We start from the raw sequence: 20,249 nt of genomic DNA on the forward strand, positions 1-20,249 counted from the left end.
GGAGGGAACTATAAGAGAACACAGACAACTTAATGAAATCAGAAAAACAATACATGAACAAAGTGAGAAGTTCAATAAAGAGACAGAAATCATTAATCAAAACAGATTCTGGAGGTGAAAAAAAATGAATAAAATGAAAAAATGCAATAGAGAGCATCAACAGTAGACTTGATCTAGCAGAGGAAAGAATCTATGAACTTGAAGAGGGGTCATTTAAAAATCTGCAGTCAGAGGAAAAAGAATAAAAAGGATTTATGGGACATCACCAAGATAACTACATTTTCACATTATAGGAATATTACATGGAAAAGAAAGTGGAATAGGCTTATTTAAAGAAATAATGGCTGAAAACTTCCCAAATCTAGAGAGCAATATGGACATTCAAATACATGAAGCTCAAAGATCTCTAATAAGGCTCAACCCAATGAAGACTTCACACACACATTATAATTAAACTGTCAAAAATCAAGGACAAAGAATTTTGAAGGCAAGAGAAAAAAGATTCATAACATACAAGGGAACTCCATAGGTCTATCAGCAGATTTCTCAGCAGAATCCCTGCAGGCCAGAAGAGGCTGATAGCTACACTAATTTGTGAATGGACTACAATATAAAAAGATAAGACTATAACATCAAAATATAAAATAGAAGAGTAAAAGTGTCAAATTTTTGTATATGATTGAAGGTAAGTTGTTAACAGCTTAAAACAGACTATTATAACTATAGATTTTTATATAAGCTTCATGGTAATCACAAAGGAAAATACCTACATATATATATAATACCTATATATGAAATCAAAGCATTACTACTACAGAAAATCATCAAATTACAAAGGAAGACAGCCAGAGAAAAATAAAGAAACAAAAAAGTCTATAAAACTGCCAGAAACAATTGACAAGATACAAGTAGTAATTATTGAAACATAATTACTATAAATGTAAATGGATTAAATTCTACAATGAAAAACAAAATGAATTTTTTTTAAAAAAACAAGACAACTCTATATTGCCTACAAGTGACTCACTTCAGATTAATAACACACATAGACTAAAAGTGAAGTGATGGGAAAATATATTCCATGGAAACAGAAACCAAAACAGAGCTGGGAGAGCTATACTTCTATCAGGCAAAATAGGCTATTAGTCAAAAACTGTAACAAGAGACAAAGTCACTATATAATGATAAAGGAGTCAATTCATGAATTCAGTACAATTTACCATTGTAAATATGCACCCAACATTGGAGTACCTAAATATATAATGCAATATTAAAATACAATGAGAGAAATAGACAACAATTCAATAGGAAGATACTTCAGTAGTCTACTTTCAACAATGGATAGATCATCCAGACAGGATCCCAATAAGAAAAAGATGCACTTGAATTATACTTTAGAGCAAATAGAATGAACAGACATACAAAAAATTCCATCCAGAAGCATCAAAATATACTATCTTTTCAAGCCCACACAGAAAATTTTCCAGGATACATATATGTTAGGCCACAAAACAAGTCTTAACAAATTTAAGATTGAAATCATATCAAGCATTTTTCTGACCACAATGGTATAAAACTAGAAATCAGTTACAAAAAGAAAATGGGAAAATTCACAAATATGTGGAAATTAAAGAACGTGCTCCTGAACAATCAATGGGCCAAAGAAGAAATAAAAAAGTAAATTTAAAAGTATCTTATGACAAGCAGCTAGGTGTGGTGGCTCACACCTGTAATCCTAGCACTTTGGGAGGCCAAGGTAGGTGGATCACTTGAGGTCAGGAGTTTGAGATCAGCCAGGTCAACACATTGAAACCTAGTCTCTACTAAAACTACAAAAAGTTAGCCAGTTATGGTGCTACACATTGTAATCCCAGGTACTCGGGAGGCTGAGGCAGGAGAATCACGTGACCCTGGGAAGCAGAGGTTGCAGTCAGCCAAGATTGCACCACTGCCCTCCAGCCTGGATGACTAAATGAGATTCTGTCTCAAAAACAAACAAACAACAAAAAAACAAAACCAAAACAAACAAACAAAAAACCTTATGACAAGTAAAAACAGAAACACAACATTCCAAAACTTATGAGATGCTGCAAAAGCACTACAAGGAGAAAAGCTTAAAGCAATAAATGTCTAACATGAAAAAAGGAGAAAGATTTCAAACAAACAACTTAACTTTACATCTCAAGGAACTAGAAAAGGAAGAATAAACTAACCCCAAAGTTAGAAGAAGGAACAAAATAACAAAGCTCAGGGCAGAAATAAATGAGAAAAGAAAATGAATTGAAAAGATAAACAAAACTGAGTTGGTTTTTTTGAAGATAAACAAAATCGACATATCTTTAGCTACACTAGGAGAGAAAGAGAAAAGCCTCAAATAAAAATCAGAAATGAAAGAGGAGACATTACAATGGACACCACAGAAATGCAAAGGACCATGAGACTACTATGGACACTTATATGTCAACAATTTAAACTAGAAGAAATGAATAAAGTTCTAGAGACATACAACAAAGACTGAATCATGAAGTCTGAATAGAAAATCTGAACAGAACAATAATAAGAAGAGAGGCTGAAACACTAAAAAAAAAACAAAACAAAAAACCTCTCATCAAATAAAAGTGCAATATTATACTTCACCAGTGAATTATACCAAACATTCAAAGAAGAATTAAGACCAATTTTTCTTACACTCTTTCAAAAACATTGCAGAGAAGGAAATACTCCAAATGCATTTTATGAGGGCAGCATTACCCTGATAACAAGCCGGACAATGATACTAACAGAAAAGAAAATTACAGGCCAATATCCCTGATGAACATGGATGTAAAAGTTTTCGACAAAATACTAGCAAATTAAATTAAATAGCAAATTAAAAGGATCATTCAACATGATCAAGTAGGGTTTATCCTGAGGATGCAAGGATGATTCAACATACACAAATCAGGCACTGTAATACACCATGTTAACAAAATGAAGGAGAAAATCCAAATGATCGTTACAATAGATGCAAAAATAGCATCTGACAAAATTCAATATTTTTTCATTATAAAAATTAAGGATAGAAAGAATATACCTCAACACAATAAATGTCCTATATGACAAGCCCACAGCTAACATCGTACTCAGTGATGAAAGGCTGACATTTTTTCCTCTAAGATCAGGAATAAGGTAACGATGCCCATTCTCACTACTTCCATTCAATATAGTACTGAAGTCCTAGTCTGAGCAAGTAAGCAAGAAAAAGAAACAAAAGGCATGCAAGACGGAATGGAGAAGAAAAATTGTCTCTGTTTGCTGACAACATATTCTTATACATAGAAAACCCTAAAGGCTCCACCAAAAGCTGTTAGAACTAATACCAAAATTCAGTAAATACAGACACTAAAATCAACAAACAAAAATCAGTCCATTTCTATAGGCCAACAATGAATTACATAAGACAGAAATTAAGAAAACAATCTTATTTATAATAGCATCAAAAATAGGTATAACACTGATGAAAAAAATTGAAGAACACACAAATAATAGAAAGATGTCATGTGTTCACGGATTGGAAAGATCAATATTGTCAAAATGTCCATACTTCCCAAAGTGATCTATGGATTCAATGCAATCTCTATCAAAATTCCAATGATATTTTTCATAAAAATAGAAAAAAAAATCCTAAAATTCATATGAAACTAAAAAAGACTCCAGATAGCCACAGCAATCTTAAGCAAGAACAACAAAGCTAGAGGCATCACAATTCCTGATTTTGAACTATATTACTAACCTGTAGCAATCAGAACAGTATAGTATTTTATTAAAACAGGTAAGTAGAGCAATGGAACAAATATTAAGCCTGAAAATAAGCCCATGCATATATAGTCAACTAATCTTTGACAAACGTGCCAAGAAAATAGAGTGAGGAGAGGATAGTCTCTTCAATAAGTGCTGTTGGGGAAAATAGATGTTCACATGCAAAAAAGGAAAAAAAAAAAAAAAGAAAGAAAGAAGAAGAAATTGGATGTTTATACCATACACAAAAATCAACTGAAATGGGATTAAAGAATTAAACATAAGACTACTAGAAGAAAACGTAAGGGCAAAGCTCCAGCACGATGGTCTTGGCAATGATTTCTTGGATATGACACCAAAAGCACAGACAACAAATGCCAAAATAAACAAGCAGGGCTATGTCAAACTAAAAAGTTTCTGCACAGCAAAGGAAACGATCAATATAATGAAAAGGCAATCCACAGAATAGGAGAAAATACCCAAAACATATAAGGAACTCATACAACTCACTAGTTTAAAAAAAAAAACTAATTAAAAAATAGGCAAAGAATGTGAATAGACATTTTTTTTTCCCCAAAGAAGGGATACAAATGGCCAACAGGTATATGAAAAGGTGTACAAAATCACTAATCATAAGGGAAATGCAAATAAAAACCACCATGAGATATTACCTCACACATGTTAGGATGGCTAGTACAAAAAAGTCACAAGATAATAAGTATAGGTAAGGATGTGGCGAAAAGAAAACTCTTATATACATTATTGGTGGGAATGTAAACTAGCAGTGCCATTATGGAAAACAGTATGCAGGCTTCTCCAAAAATTAAAAATAGAATAACCATATGATCCAGCAATCCCACTTCTGGGTATATATCCAAAGGAAATGAAATCACTATCTTGAAGAGATACCTACACTCCCATGTTCACTGAAGCATTATTCACATTAGTCAAGATATGGAAACAACCCAAGTGTCTGTCAACAGATGAATGGATAAGAAAATTGTTTTATACAGATATATAGAATGAAATATCATTCCATCTTAAATGAGAAAGAAATAAAGAAATGCTGGGGCACATCATGCTGACAGAAATAAGTCAGATACAAATACTGTATGATCTCACTTATATGTGGAATCTAAAAAAGTCAAACTCATAGAGAGAAGGGTGCTTATCAGGGATTAGGTGGAAATAGGGAGATGTTGCTCACAGGGTACAAGCTTTCAGTTATAAGAGGGATCAGTTCTAGAGATCTAATATAGTATAGTTAAGAATAATGTATAGTATATTTTAAATTTGTTGAGAGTAGATCTTAGGTATTCTCATCATACACAGAAAAAAGGTAACTATGTGAGGTGATGGATACATTAATTAGCTTGATCATGGTAATCATTTCACAGTATATATGTATATCAAAACATTACATTATACACCTTAACTGTATACAATTTTTATTTGTCAATTATATGTCAGGGAAACTGGGGAAAAAAAGTAAGGCTGTTGTGATGGTTAATACTGAGTGTCAACTTGATTGGATTGAAGGATACAAAGTACAGATCCTGGGTGTGTCTGTGAGGGTATTGCCAGAGGAGATTAACATCTGAGTCAGTGGGCTGGGAAAGGCAGACCTACCCTTAATCTGGGTGGGCACAATCTACTCAGCTGCTAGCTAGGCTAGAATATAAGCAGGCAGAAAAATGTGAAAAGAGAGACTGGCCTAGTGTCCCAGACTACATCTTTCTCCCATGCTGGATGCTTCCTGCCCTCGAACATTTGACTCCAAGCTCTTCAATTTTGAAACTCAGACTGGCTCTCTTTGCTCCTCAGCCTATAGATGGCCTATTGTGGGACCCTGTGATTGTGTGAGCTAATACTTAATAAACTCCCCTTTATATATATTCCATCAGTTCTGTCCCTCTAGAGAACCCTGACTAAGGCCGGGCGCGGTGGCTCAAGCCTGTAATCCCAGCACTTTGGGAGGCCGAGACGGGCGGATCACGAGGTCAGGAGCTCGAGATCATCCTGGCTAATCCAATGAAACCCCATCTCTACTAAAAAATACAAAAAAAAAAAAAAAAAAAAAAAAAAAAAAAGATAACCCTGACTAATACAGTTGTTAATTCCAGAAAGGAATTAAAATGATTTTCTAAATGAAAGGTCATATTAACCAATTACCTTAAGCCAATGCTTAGTATGAATTTAGAATTCAATATGCATGAAATTATGTAGATGGTAATTATTAAGTCTGTAAATTATTTCAGACACTTCTCCTATACTATGGCAAAACAATCTCAAAGGTATATGCACCTAATAAAAAAGATTCAAATACATGAAGCAAAATCTTCTTAAAAATGAAAGCAAAGCCATATAATAGTTGGAGATTTTAACACACCACTCTCAATAATTGATACGATAAGGGTAGACAAAAATCAGAAAGAATATAAAAGATTGAACAACATTCTCAACCAAGTTGATCTCATAGATATCTATAGAACACTATATAGCCAATAACAGAAGAAAACATTACTTTCCAAGTATACATAGAACATTCACCAAGAAAAGAGTATTCTCTAATCTTTTTTCTTTCTTTTTTCTAAGACAGGTTCTCACTCTGCAGTGGTGTGATCATAGGTCACTGCAGCCTCCACCTCTTGAGCTCAAGTGATTCTCCCACCTCAACCTCCTGAGTAGCTGAGACTACAGGCATGTACCACTGCACCCAACTAATTTTTTATTTTTTGTATGGACAAGGTCTCACTATGTTGCCCAGGATGGTCTCCAACTCCTGGGCTAAGGAAATCCTCTCACCTTGGCCTCCCAAAGTGCTGAGATTACAGGCATGATCCACCACACCTGGCCTATTCTCTAATCTTAATGAAATTAAATTATATATGAACAACAAAAAATTCTAGAAAATTTCAAATATTTGGAAATTAAAACAAAATGGTTCTAAGTAACCCAGAGGTCAAAGAACTCACAATGTAAATAAAATAGTTTGAACTAAAAGCTATAAAAATATAACATCAAATTTTGGAAATGTAAAAGAGCAAAAGAAACTGAAAATAAATAAGAAAATAATAACTATAAGAACAAAAATAAATAAGTTAGAAAAAAAGACAAATTACAGGAAAGAGTACCAAAGCAAAAATTTGGTTCTTTGAAAAGATAAATAAAATTGTTAAATCCCAAACAAGACTGACCAAGAAAAACAGTGAAAACACAAATTATCAATATCAGAAATGAAAGCATACATCACTACAGATTTTATAAATATTAATATTAAATGGCATAACAAGAGAATGTTATGATCAATTTTATATCAATAAACTGGACCACATGGGTATAACATACATTTCTTAAAGACACAAAATCAAAAACTGAAACAAGGCCAGGCATGGTGGCTCACACCTATAATCCCAGTACTTTGGCAGGCTGAGATTGAAGAATCCCTTGAGCTTAGGAGTTTGAGACCAGCCTAGACAATATAGCAAGATGTAGTCTCTACTAAAAATAAAAATTAAGTATTAACTAGTCCGGTGTGGTGGCCAGCTACTCAGGAGGCTGAGGAAGAAGGATCTCTTGAGCTCGGGAGATCGAGCCTGCAGTGAGATACGATTGGGCCACTGCACTGCAGCCTGGGCAACAGAGGGAGACCTTGTTTCAAAAAAGAAAAAAAAAAAAGCAAGCAAAAAAACCCCATGAGAAATTTTTAAAAAAAGCACACAACAAACCTAAATAGCCCTTTTCTCTTAAGGGAGTTAAATTTTTAATAATAGGTTTTCACAAAGAAAATATCAAGCCTGGCTGGTTTTACTAGTGAAATCTATTCTAAGGAATAAATAATACCAATCCTAAAATTCTTTTGAAAATAAATAAAGATTCTATTTCAGGAAACCAGAATGCATCTGATACCAAAACTTATCAAAGACGTCACAAGAAAAATATTTACAAATTACATGAAAAATATTTACAAATTTAAACACAGATACAAATATCCATAATAAAACATTATCAATTAAGTTAAATACAATAATAAATAAAAAATAATACATCATGATTACATGCGGTTTATCCTAGGAATATAAGCTTGGTTTGAGGCTGGGCCCATTGGCTCATGCCTGTAATCCCAGCACTTTGGGAGGCTGAGATGGGTGGATTGCTTGAGCCCAGGCATTGGAGACCAGCCTGGGCAACATGACAAAACCCCATCTGTACAAAAAATACAAAAATTATCCAGGCATGGTGGCACACACCTGCAGTCCCAGCTACTCAGGAGGCTGAGGTGGGAGGATGCTTGAGCCCAGGAGGTTGAGGCTGCAGTGTGCCGTGATCACACCACTGCACTCCAGCCTTGGCAACAGAGCAAGACCCTGTCTCAAAAAAAAAAAAAAAATCTTGGTTTGAGATTGTCAAATCTATCAGGTCACTCAGCATATTAATAGGATAAAGAATAAAAAATATAATCAGTACATGTAAAAATTATACTCTAGGCCCAATCCAGTGCATTAAGGCAAGAAAATGAAATAAAAGGCATAAAGATTCGAATAGATTGTCTCTATTTCAGGACAACATGACTGTTTATCAAAAAAAATCCTGAGCATCTGTAAAACAATTAGAATATGGGAATTTAGGCTGGGTGTGTAATTCCAGCACTTTGGGAGGTTGTGGCATGTGGATCACTTGAGCCCAGGAGTTGGAGACCAACCTGGGCAACATGGCAAAACCCTGTGTCTACAAAAAATACAACTAGCTAGACATGACAGTGTGCACCTGTAGTCTCAGCTACTCAGGGTGCTGAGGTGGAAGGATTGCTTGAGCCCAGGAGGTGGAGGTTTCAGTGAGCCAAGATTGAGCCACTGCTCTCCAGCCTGGACGACAGAACCAGACTCTGTCTCAAAAAAAAAAAAAAAAAAAAAAAAAAGAAAGAAAAAAATATGGGTATTTAGAAAGGTCACAGAATACAAAGTTAATATACAAATATCAATGGAATTTTCAAAAGTTTAATTAACAATAGTGTCAAAACCATAAATTACTCAGGAATCAATTTAGTAAAGTACATGCAGGACCTTACACTTAAAAGTACAAGACATAGCTGGGAGAAATTAAAGACATAAATAAATTGAGGGATATACCATGTTCAAAAATTGTAAAATTCAATATGGTTTAATATTCAGTTATCCCTCAATTGATCTATAGATTCAACATAACACCATTCATAAGTCCAGCAGGTTTCTCTGTGGAGATTAACAATTGAGGCAAAAATTTACATGAAAAAGTAAGTAAGTTAGCATATTGGAAGAACTCTTATAAAAAACATCAAATGTGTTCATGACTATACAGTTACAGTAATCAAGTCAGTATGGTACTGGCACAGGATTGACAGATCAACAAAACAAAACAGAAAATCCATAAATACACTACAGATACAAATCATACCAAAAATTATTTTGAGATAGATCATAGATGTAAATGTAAGGACTAAACAATAAGGCTTTTGGAAGAAAACATAAAAAAATATTTTCTTAAGTTGAGGTAGTCAAAGAGTTCTTAGGACACAGAACACAATGACCAGAAAGAAAAATTATTTAAAAATTGGAATTAAAAACAGAAAAATTAAAAGCTTATATGCATAAAACCACCATTTAAAAAGCAATGGGAAAGCCACAGAATGTGACAAAACATTTGTAAAACTTATAAATGACTACCACTTGAGAAGGTAAACAACTCAATTAAAAATAGGCAAAAGATTTGAATAGACAGTACAAAAGGAGATATATAATGGCCAATAAATATATCAAAACATGCTTAACATTATCATTAGAAAATGGAAATGGAAATTTCATTGAAATACCACTCTACTCCCTCCAGAAGAAGACTGAAAAGACCAAATATTGACAGAGATGTGCAGCAAATAGAACCCTCAGACATTGTCAGTGGGAGTTAAATATGCTACAATCACTTTGGAAAAACATCTGGCAGTTTCTTTAAAAACTAAACTAAATTCACATCTAATCTATTGCCCAGCAATTCTACTCCTAAGTATTTACCCAAGTAAAATGAAAACATATGCCCACAAAATGACAGTACACAAATGTTCATAGCAGTTTACTCATAATAGCTAAAAACTAGAAACAACCCAGGTGTCCATCACAGCAGAATGGAAAAACTGGTTATTATTATGGAATACTGCTCAGCAGTAAAAAAGAATAAACTCCTTTTTTTTTTTTTTTTTTAAAGAGAACTCCTAGACCCAAGTGATTCTCCTGCCTCAGCCTCGCAAGTAGCTGGGCTTACAGGTATCTGCCACTGCGCTTGGCTAGAGTGAGCCACTTCTATGTACAACAATGTAGATAGATCTCAGAAACATTAGGTTTAAAGAAGATTTACAACACGGTATTGTATATAATAGGTTCTGGAACAGGCAAAACTAAACTACGGTGAGAAAAAAAATCAGAATGATGCTTGTCTCTTAGGAGAAGTAGGGAGAGGCAACTATTGACTGCAAAGGACTATAAGGACTTTTACGGACCGAATGTTTGTGTCCCTCCAAAACCCATATGTTGAAATCCTAATCCCCAATTTGAAGATGAGGCCTTTGGAAGGTAACTAGGTCATGACAGTGGAGCCCTCCGAATGGGAGTAGTAGCCTTATAAGAAGGATCCCAGACAGCTCTTTTCCCCACTTTTTCTGCCATGTGAGGATACAATGAGAAAACAACAGTTCACAACCCAGAAGAGGGCCCTCACCAGACTCTAACCTTGCTGACACCTCGATCTCAGATTTCCAGCCTCCAGTACTGATAAATAATTTTATATTTTAAGATCTCCAGTGTATGGTAACTTGTAATCACAGTCCAAATTGACTAAGGCAAAGACTAGAAGAATTTTGGAGGTAAAGTCAATGTTCCATATTGCAATAGGATTTTTAAAGTGTGTGTATTGGTCAAAAACCAGAGAAAGCATAGTTAAAATTTTGCATGTCACTGTGTATAATCTTGCCTTAAGAGAAAAAAGTAAACAAATAACTGAACTGTCAATAATGTTACCATGCTGAAGTACTTAGAGGAAAGTACATTAATGACTGCTATTTAAATTGAAATACATCAAAAAATAAGATGGATTAATAAATGGATAGAAGAATAGACATGTATGAAGAAAGTATAGTAAAATGTTAATGGTAGAATCTTGGTGGTAAATACAAAGTTGTCACTGTAAAATTCTTTTAACATAAGATACTGGAAAAGCAAGCAAACAGTAAACTTATCTTAAGAGTATATTTCCTTTTTTTTAAATTTTGAGATGGAGTCTCACTCTGTCACCTAGGTTGGAGTGCAGTGGCGTGATCTTGGCTCTCTGCAACCTCCGCCTCCTGGGTTCAAGTGATTCTCCTGCCTTAGCTTCCCAAATAGCTGGGTCTACAGGTGCACGCCACCACACCTAGCTACTTTTTGTATTTTTAGTAGAGATGGTGTTTTGCCATGTTGCCCAGGCTAGTCTTGAACTCCTGACCTCAGGTGATCCACCTGCCTCGGCCTCCCAAAGTGCTGGGATTACAGGCATGAGCCATTATGCCTGGCCTCCAAGAGAAATTTTCAATAAAATGTAATTTATATTTTGGGAGTGTAAAATACATCTGCTTATTGAACAATCAGTGCTTGATACATGCCCAAATTAAAGAGCAAAAATGTTTCCTAACTCTGAAAAAGAATAACAATAATCTTGGCCTTTGACTAAGCAAGGACACAGTTTCCTGATTTATATTCTTATAACTTGTTTTAGGGTGATAATTGCAAACATTTAAAGATTATAATGTAACTTACATATACCCCAAGGAAGCTTCAAGCAGAACTCAAAAAATACTACATGGTTTTGATATCCAGATATCCTTTCTAGGAATTTTATACCTGTTAAACATAATTAGGTTTTAAAAAATGATTTCTGATCATTTGTACTAATATATAAACCTTATTACAGGGCAAATAAGCCATGAGACCTTTATAGTACTATAAGCATTTCCCTGCTTTTATTGGCAGACACTAATTTTAACTAGTATGTACATGAATGTATGCGTGTTTTTGTTTTTATGTATTTGTATATTCTTTGATATTTGCAAAGTGCTCAAGCATGAATGCTCTGTCAGGTTATACATTACCTCCAGTATAGGGTTTCCAGTTATAATACTTTCCTCGGAAAGGCATATTGTCAAAGTCTGCACACTGTTTCTCTCGAAAATCTCGGGAACCCAAAGGGCATGGCTAAAATAAAATAAAATAATAAATGGTACCATTGTTGGAAAATACCAAAAGCAAGGGACAATGTCCCTAAAATGAACTCCATCAAATTAACTCACTACCTTATTCTGTGGCTATAACTCTGGCATTTGCTTTTCTGTATTACAATCAGTATTCAGAGTGAAATGTGTGAGCTGTAATCTTAGCTATAGAAGATCTAACTTAGGTAATTTAAACAAAGTGGTATGCTGTTTCCCTATAAATTTACGGTTGGATACATGTCATAATCCTCTTTGTAGTCCATCAGGTGTCTCCTTATAAAGACACAGAAAACCTAGATGAAGAAATTAAAACACAAAATCCTTTGGGGTAACAGTATTTGAGGTCCAGTTGCCATAGCTACTCCCTGATCTTTATTTTAAAAAATCAAGAAGCAGGCTTGTAACATGACATTCAGCCCTATTAATTGTGGTTTGGACTCCTACTACTATAGCAATTTACTGTTTAGCCTTGACAAAAACCATATTTTAAATGAGGAATAAAGTAGGCAAAATACTAGACCTCAACTATAAACATCTTGAAATTCAAGGGATTTGGACTTATTAAGATTTACATTTAATTTATTAACATTCCAGAAAATAAAATACAAAATGGCCCAAAACATGGACATTTGTATGAGGTATGGAGAGGGATGTTAAGAGGGTGAAAAAAGGATTATCTGTTTTAAAAGCTGGAAATGTTCCTTCTATTCAGAAACGCTTCTGAAGTTTTTTAAAGAGAAAAATCTTGCCAATCCAGCTAGCTCTAGATTCTATATACCACAGGGTCATCCTAAACTCAACCTTTAAGTTCACAAAGAATTATAAAGCTCATCGTGTTTGAGTGATATGACTTAATTTGACTTATCTTTCAAAGTTCAACAGCTGTAGTACTTAAAAACTAAAAAATATTGATTTTGAAAGACTGAGAAAACATTCTCCTTAAATACAGAAGAAAAGAATATGTCACTAGAGAAAATTCTGAATTGGGAATAAATGACAAGTGTGTTACAGTCACACTCAGAGATTGTTTTGAGGACTTTTTACTATCCTCCCTTAGATCTCTGTGTTTGCTTTATATAGTTTTCTGAGGACAGTACATTGCAAATGGTCGCTCTGAAGCATATGCAGTAATAACAGACCACAATGTGCAAATATTTGCATGGTCATCATTGCTTCCTATATACTACAGTTCAATTTTCACCACATCAAGTCCAAAGCCTCCGATTCTGAAAATAGTGGCAGCAGGTCCACACTCTGTTATGAGCCCTGCATTTTAAAGTGTTTTCAGCACATTAAAATATGACATTCCAATGCCAAATCTACTGATTAATATTGTCAAATTACCTTCTTGCTTGCCTTTAAAAAAAAAAAAAAAGGAAAAATATTTACCATAGGCTAAAAGGTGTATCAGGCTGGAAGGATATGGTTTCAGGGTCTTTTGTTTCCTGGTCAGCTAATCTTTGCATCTTCAGAGTGCTCACGGTTAAAGGAATCCTTTACTTTTCAAGCGATTTTTAGTGAATCCCACACAAGGACTTAAGTTGTTAGTGGGTTTTGTCATGCAGCAAGACTACTTTTAAAAGCAAATAACGATTTCAAAAACAAACAGTTTGAACTCTAGCTATAAGTTTTCATTCAGCACTTAAGTATTTGTAAAGCACCAATCACCTAAAGTTCATCCAAGCATGACTTTCAACTTTGTTGGAGAAACAAGACACAAATGGAAAAACGACCATGAAAAAAGAACCATCTTGAGCAATACATATAGTATATGACAGCATGTTACAGACTGTCTATATGTGCTGGATACAAGTGAAATATAAATGTGTCCTATGATTAGCTAGGGATATATCAGTTAAGAAAAAAATCTTGAGCATGTACCGAAGTATGACAGAAATTGTTCTAGTTAAGAAAGAAAAAGGACTTGTCAGGGAGCGGGAGACTATTAAGAATGAAGCCAAGAAAAGCCATGGGAATAGGAAGGAAAAGGTCACATATTGGGAATGGTTGGAAAAAGGCCAACCTAGATGAAAGAGATGAACTATATAGAAGCATAAGAGGAAATGATGTTTCACATGTATAAGCACTGGTACATTAAAAAGACCCTGAATTAAGAAACTACGACATCATGAGGGCCGTTCGCTTAAAGGCAAACAAAACAAAAATGCAATATTTTAGTATCTTCTAACAATTCTCCTAAATAGAAGAAAAGTAAAATGTCCAATATGAGGATATTACTATTTAATGAAGCACTTGATAATGTTTCATGACATTTTTGATCTATTTTTTTCCTGTGATAACCACTCTCAGGGTGAGCATAATAAAAACATTAACAATAACAATAGCGAGCTAGTATTTACTAAGTACTTATTATGTGGCACACTGTTCCGGGATCTTTAGATATATTATCTATATACTCCTTCTCAACACTCTTTTGAGGTAGTTATAATTAATAATCCCATTTTACAACGAAGTAAACTGGGGCACAGAAAGGTTGCTCAGTAATAGTTTCAGCGTATAAGGATACTTTCACCATAAGTGTGGGAGTCTCCTCTGGACACTCTCCAAATGCTACAATAATAGCATTACAGGTTGTAGTTTCCTTAAAATGTACAAAAACCTAATAGGAACAATTTGGGTTCTAGACTTGGCCCTGTCATTAACCAGATGCAAGTTTCTTATCTTTCCATATTACTTTTTTTTTCTCATTTGTAAAATAAGAGGGATAGAAGCAAGAGTTTTGGAGTAAGGCAGACCTGGATTATTTCTAACTTGGTCATTTATTTAATTCATGGCCTTGAGCAATTTACTTGTTTAAGTCTCATCTACAAACTGGGGGTAATACTAGTATTTACCTCCTAGGCAACATATTCATGCAAACTGTTTAGCTCTGTACCTGGCCTAAGGTAGCACTTAATAATCATTAGCAGCTATGCAGGGGTCCTTACACTCATTCCTTACCCTTCTGCTATGCTCTGTATTTTAGGGGAACAAACCCTGAAAGCTCCATTTCCCAGGCTTTTTTGTCAGCTGACTTATGGTTGGGTTCAGGTAATGGGAGGCACTAGTTGGAGAAGCTAGAGTATTTTTCTCCTTTCCTCTGTGCCTTGGGCAGCATCTCAGCAGAAGGAGAATCTTTTTTGTAGCTCCACCTTCAGGTAACAGTTCCATCCTCCCTACCCTTCTATCCTATGATTCCAGCTTCTGCTGTGTGATTCTAACCTCTGGGCTCTGACAAACCTACCTCCTACGTATCTTCCTGGAAGAAACTAGTCAGACTCTCATCATCCATGTAATCAATTTCCTGCATTAAATTCCCTCTATTTTAATATTCAGACTAGTCTATTATGTTATAGTTAAATCTTAATTGATACAACAGTTATCATCATCATCATCATCATCATGATGAACGACTTGGAAACTGAATAAGATAAGTTTCCACACAATATTTTTTCACTTTAGGGCAGAAGTTGTCAAACTTTTACTGTAAAGGTCCACACAGCGAATATTTTAGGCTTTGCAGGCCATGTGTCTCTGTTGCAACTACTCAACTGTGCATTATAGTGTGAGAGAAGCCATAGACAATATGTAAACAAATGGCCATGGCTGTGTTCCAATAAAAATACTTAAAAAAGAGTTAACCAATACAATTTGGCCTGAGAGGTACAATTTGTCAACTCCTGGTGTAGGGTGTTAACATAACATAGATATATCTGTTTGGCAGCATTTCACGGAAGAACTCAACTCAACTATTAATTTCTCAGTCAATATAGAATCATACCTTGTAAGAACTCATGTTAGAAGTGATATAATCTAATTTGCATAAGATGCTTGGATTTCCTCTATAATTATCCCCAAAGTGGTCATACAATCTATATAAACATCTACAGAAAAAAAGATCAAACACTTTTCAAACAGCTGCAATTATTAGCAGGTTCTTCCTTACTTTCAGTCAAAACCTGCCTTCCTATAACCCAATTATCTTTCTCCTTTCTTCTGGATCCACACTGAACAAATCTTACCCTAAAGTGAAAGGTATCTGGACCTTGATGGCTTTCCTAGGGGCACATCATAACTGATTGTTAGTCCTCTTAAAACAAGGCAGCAAGACTGGGCCTTAAGTATCTTTCTTTACATTTTAGCAAGTATTTATAAAATGCTTAATATGTGGCAGATACAATCTAGGCTGCAGGGTTACAGAAAAACAAAACCCAAACAGATTAGAGTTCTGGTTTCATAGAGTTTACTCTAGTTGGAGATGAGAAAGAAGAAAAATAAAGCAAGATAAGGAGATTGACAGTGAGGTGGGAGGGAAGTTGTTTTAAATACTATGATCAGAGAAATCCTCTCTGATAAGGTGGCGTTCAAGCCGAGAGTGAAAAGAAACTGAAGGAATGATTTATGTACATATCCGTGAAAAGAATCTTCCAGAACACAGTAAATCCAAAGGCCCTGAGGCAGGAGTGTATTCAGGGTGTTCACAGAATAGTATAGAGAATGGAAAGGTTTCAGGGAATTGAAGTAGACTTGGGGACTTGATTCCATGCCATTGTTTCTAGAATACATCAGCCAGCATTCTGCTTTCCTGATTTCATTCCATCAGGGAATTTGCGTTGATTAAAAATAGGCTCAGTTGCAATTATATATGCTGGTTTGAAAAAATGAGAGCGAAAGAGGATTTCCTTAAGGAAAAATTACGTAAAATACATTTTTGTTTTGTTTAGGAATAGTAGAGAGTTTAAAGAATAATGGTATTGAAATTACTTAAGGATAATAAATGCTGACACTATGCAGAAACCGTAACAGAAAGCAGTAATTAAAAAAGCATAAGCAACAGATAATTAAAGTAAAAGCCTGACAGATTTTCAGCCTTCTAGTGCTAACACTCATCAAGCATCTTCTCCTTTAAAAAACAAACTAGTAGGGCCCTACATAAATCTGGATAGCAAAGCCGCAGGTCTCAGCATCTTTAGATCTTAGTATTTTCAAAGAAATAAATTAATATTAGCATCTTTATCACTATTCTCTTCTCCAGAGATCTGTATAAGTTAACAACAGTCTTCCAACTATTTTGTTTAGAAGTTTCTCCTTCTGAGTAAACTTAATACTTTGTATTGGTAGATAATTCTTAAAAAAAGAATAATTCATTGAGGCCTAAAAGTTGCTACAGAAAGAAATCTAGCTTCTGCTTACAAACTTTTCAGTGGCATTTCTATTACTGGGGTTCTAATCCTGGTTTTGTCCCAAAGAATAGGGTGACATTGGCAAGTCCCCAATCCTTTTTGAGCCTCCTTTTTTTCATTTGCAAAATATACTCCCAAAACTCTTACCTTCAAGAGAAATACACATCAAAATATCTTGCAAATGAGGAAAATTCTAAAAACGATGTATAATTTCTTACTGGTAACATGAAAAAAGAGCCAAGAATGAAAATGCCTTTGTCCCTTTCCCTTTCCTTTCCTCTCCTCTTCTAAAGGAAGATATGCAGGTTGGAAAGATACAATGACTCCTATGGCCTCAGGGAAAATTGCAAACTAAGCAAAACTGACCTTCTGTTCTTCTGCTTCCTTTCTCTACTCCTTTCCCACCTTCTGCTTCTTCCTTTTTGCTTTCATATCAAATTCACTCTTACATCATCCCTATTACACTACATCAACCTTCAACACTTCCAAAATTTCATTTTCTTTTTCCTCTACAGGAAAACAACATATTCTTAGCAGATTGCACCCTGTTTATTGAGGGAGTTTAAAATCCAACCCCTGCCCTACTTAGCAAGTCATGTACTTGACAAGGGCCTGTGAAGGGATACATTTTTATGTGTTCACCCAGATGGGCATCTTTTTGGAAATTACACAAAGGTACCATACACGCTAACAAAAGCCTTGCTTCTATACCCTCTTTTAAATGTTGCAAACAAATTTCCTGATTCCCTAGTTATCATATACCACTGATAAAGTAATTCATTCTAGGGCATTCAAATAAAGTTGAATTTAGTGGTCAATGCCTGTAGTGAAGCATCTCAACCTCAGTTTTTATTCAACTTTCTTCTCTTTTTTCTCCCAAATAGTTTCTGATTTTTTTTCACTATACATTTACTTTTAAAGCAAAAGAAAACAAAAGGCAGATAACTCACATTGTCCAGACAAACTTGAATCCCGTGTCATGCTTGATACCATAATCTTTTATGCAGGTTTTAAAAATTAAAGTTACTTGTGTATGCCTTCAATAGTCTGAATTTAATTAAAACGCCATCTACCTATGGCAAAACTCTTTCCCTGAGCTTATAAACACATTAAATAACATGTCAGGCATAATGGCTCATTCCTGTAATCCCAGCACTTTGAGAAGCCGAGGCAGGGTGGATCACTCAAGTTCGGGAGTTTGAGAACAGACTGGGCAACATGGCAAAACTCATCTCTACAAAAAATACAAAAATTAGTCGGGTGTGGTGGTGCATGCCTGTAGTCCCAGCTACTTGGGAGGCTGAGGTGGGAGGATTGCTTGAGCCTGGGTAGCAGAGCTTGCAGTGAGTCCAGATCATACTGTTGCACTCCAGCCTGGGCAACAGAGCCTGACCCTGTCTCCAAAAAAAGGTTAAGAAACAAACTTTTACTTTGTAATTTTTAAAAGTATTTTAAAGCACAAAATAAACAAACAAGCTCTATTTTGTGCTTAAAACTTAGTCCTTATTTCTCAAAACATAATACACACTATAAAATTCATATTAACTTAAGATTACCAAGATATTGTTCCTGTTATTTTTTGCCGTGTGTGTGTTGTGTGTGTGTGTGTTGTGTGTGTGTGTGTGTGTGTGTGTGTGTGTATGTTACAGGTAGTTAGATAGGCATGAACAGGGCAGGAAAGGGCTCTCCCCGATCCACTAGGAATGTCAGGTGACAGTTTGGCAATTATCATATTGCCTCTCTAAAAGTGATAAATTGGCAGCTGGCGCCAGGGAGAGGCCATTTCCTGATGGTCCACACCTGTTGCACTAAAGTGTTAATTGAATGCAAGTGCCAGGGAGAAGCAACTTCCTGGGCATGCACATTAAGAGACAAAATGGTGGAGTATGACCTTCCAGGGTCACTCCACCAGAAAAGGGAAGAAAAGCTTCAGATGGGCATGCGTACAACTTCCTAAACACACTGGGAATGCTCACCTCCCAAGGGCAGGAGGGTACCGCATATGTGGGCAGCCCACCCTAAGGGAAGAATCATGAGAAAGGGGCCAGGCTATTAAGTTCTAGGATGAAAGTTAAACACTGCACTTGACTTCGGTGCCCACTTGAGTCTCTTCCAAGCATCCTTTCTTTTCCTTTCTTTCCTGTTCTAAAACCTTTTAAATAAACTTCTGCTCCAGCTCTGAAACTTGCCTCGGTGTCTTTTTCTGCCTTACGGCCCTCAGTTGTATTCTTTCTTCTGAACAGGCAAGAACTGAGGTTGCTGCAGACCTGTAGTGATTTGCCACTGGTAACTCGGCTACCTTCTACCAGTAAAATATATAAAGTATGTTTATAAGAATAAAATGGTTGACACATACTTGTTTTCTAATTAGAGTTTAAGACATGATTATAACACTGTTTGTCAATGGATCAACTCTGTACCCTGTCTTCACTTACCCTGCAACTCTCCCTGAGGGCAAGATGTGTAGTTTCAGAATGTTCTCAGCTATCTGGTTCTCAGCTATCTAGTGAGGTTAGACTGGAAGACAATGTCTAAGGTGACCCAGTTCTTTCAGAGAAGCTTACCTTGCCACACCCACCTCCCAAGGGCTTCATCTCTTTTAAGAGCACTAGATTAGAAATTCCACGCTTTACTGGATCTCTTTCACAGCACTAGCCAGTTGCTAAGCTTTAGTTTCCTCTTTTTTAAAAATACTGGTCTTTCCTAAGACTAAAGATTTGAAGATTTGATGAGGTACTGAATACCAATTAGGTACTAGAAATAGCACTAGATGTTTTATGTATGTTACTTCTTTTAATTGTCAAACAACTCTGCAAGTTTCATAGAGCCTATTTATATAGGAGTCAACTGAAATTTAGAGAGGTTAGGTGATTTGCCAAGGTCAAATAGCAACATGTGTGACATTCACACTCAAGTCAATCAATTTAACTTCCAACTGCATGCTTTTATTTTCACCGCAATCCTACTTCCAAATATATAATTTTCCTGTCTGCCACAACCAAAGCAAAAACACTATTTAA

The 20,249-nt window shown here is 35.4% G+C and overlaps 1 protein-coding gene across 7 annotated transcripts in view; it reads right to left on the reverse strand.

Annotated features, from left to right (window-relative positions):
* Positions 1-20,249, reverse strand: part of ADAMTS6 (ADAM metallopeptidase with thrombospondin type 1 motif 6) — a 333,350-nt gene that overhangs the window by 75,517 nt on the left and 237,584 nt on the right. For all 7 annotated transcript variants that reach the window (XR_004183963.1, XR_004183962.1, XM_021940153.2 and 4 more), the window contains one exon: positions 11,927-12,029. Coding sequence is in view for 5 of the 7 variants with exons in the window: in XM_021940153.2 (XP_021795845.2) it covers positions 11,927-12,029 (103 nt within the window). In the remaining 2 variants the exon portion in view is untranslated. The remainder of the gene's footprint in view (positions 1-11,926; positions 12,030-20,249) is intronic.

The sequence above is a fragment of the Papio anubis genome, chromosome 5, assembly GCF_008728515.1.
Source record: "Papio anubis isolate 15944 chromosome 5, Panubis1.0, whole genome shotgun sequence".
Taxonomy (NCBI): Eukaryota; Metazoa; Chordata; class Mammalia; order Primates; family Cercopithecidae; genus Papio; species Papio anubis.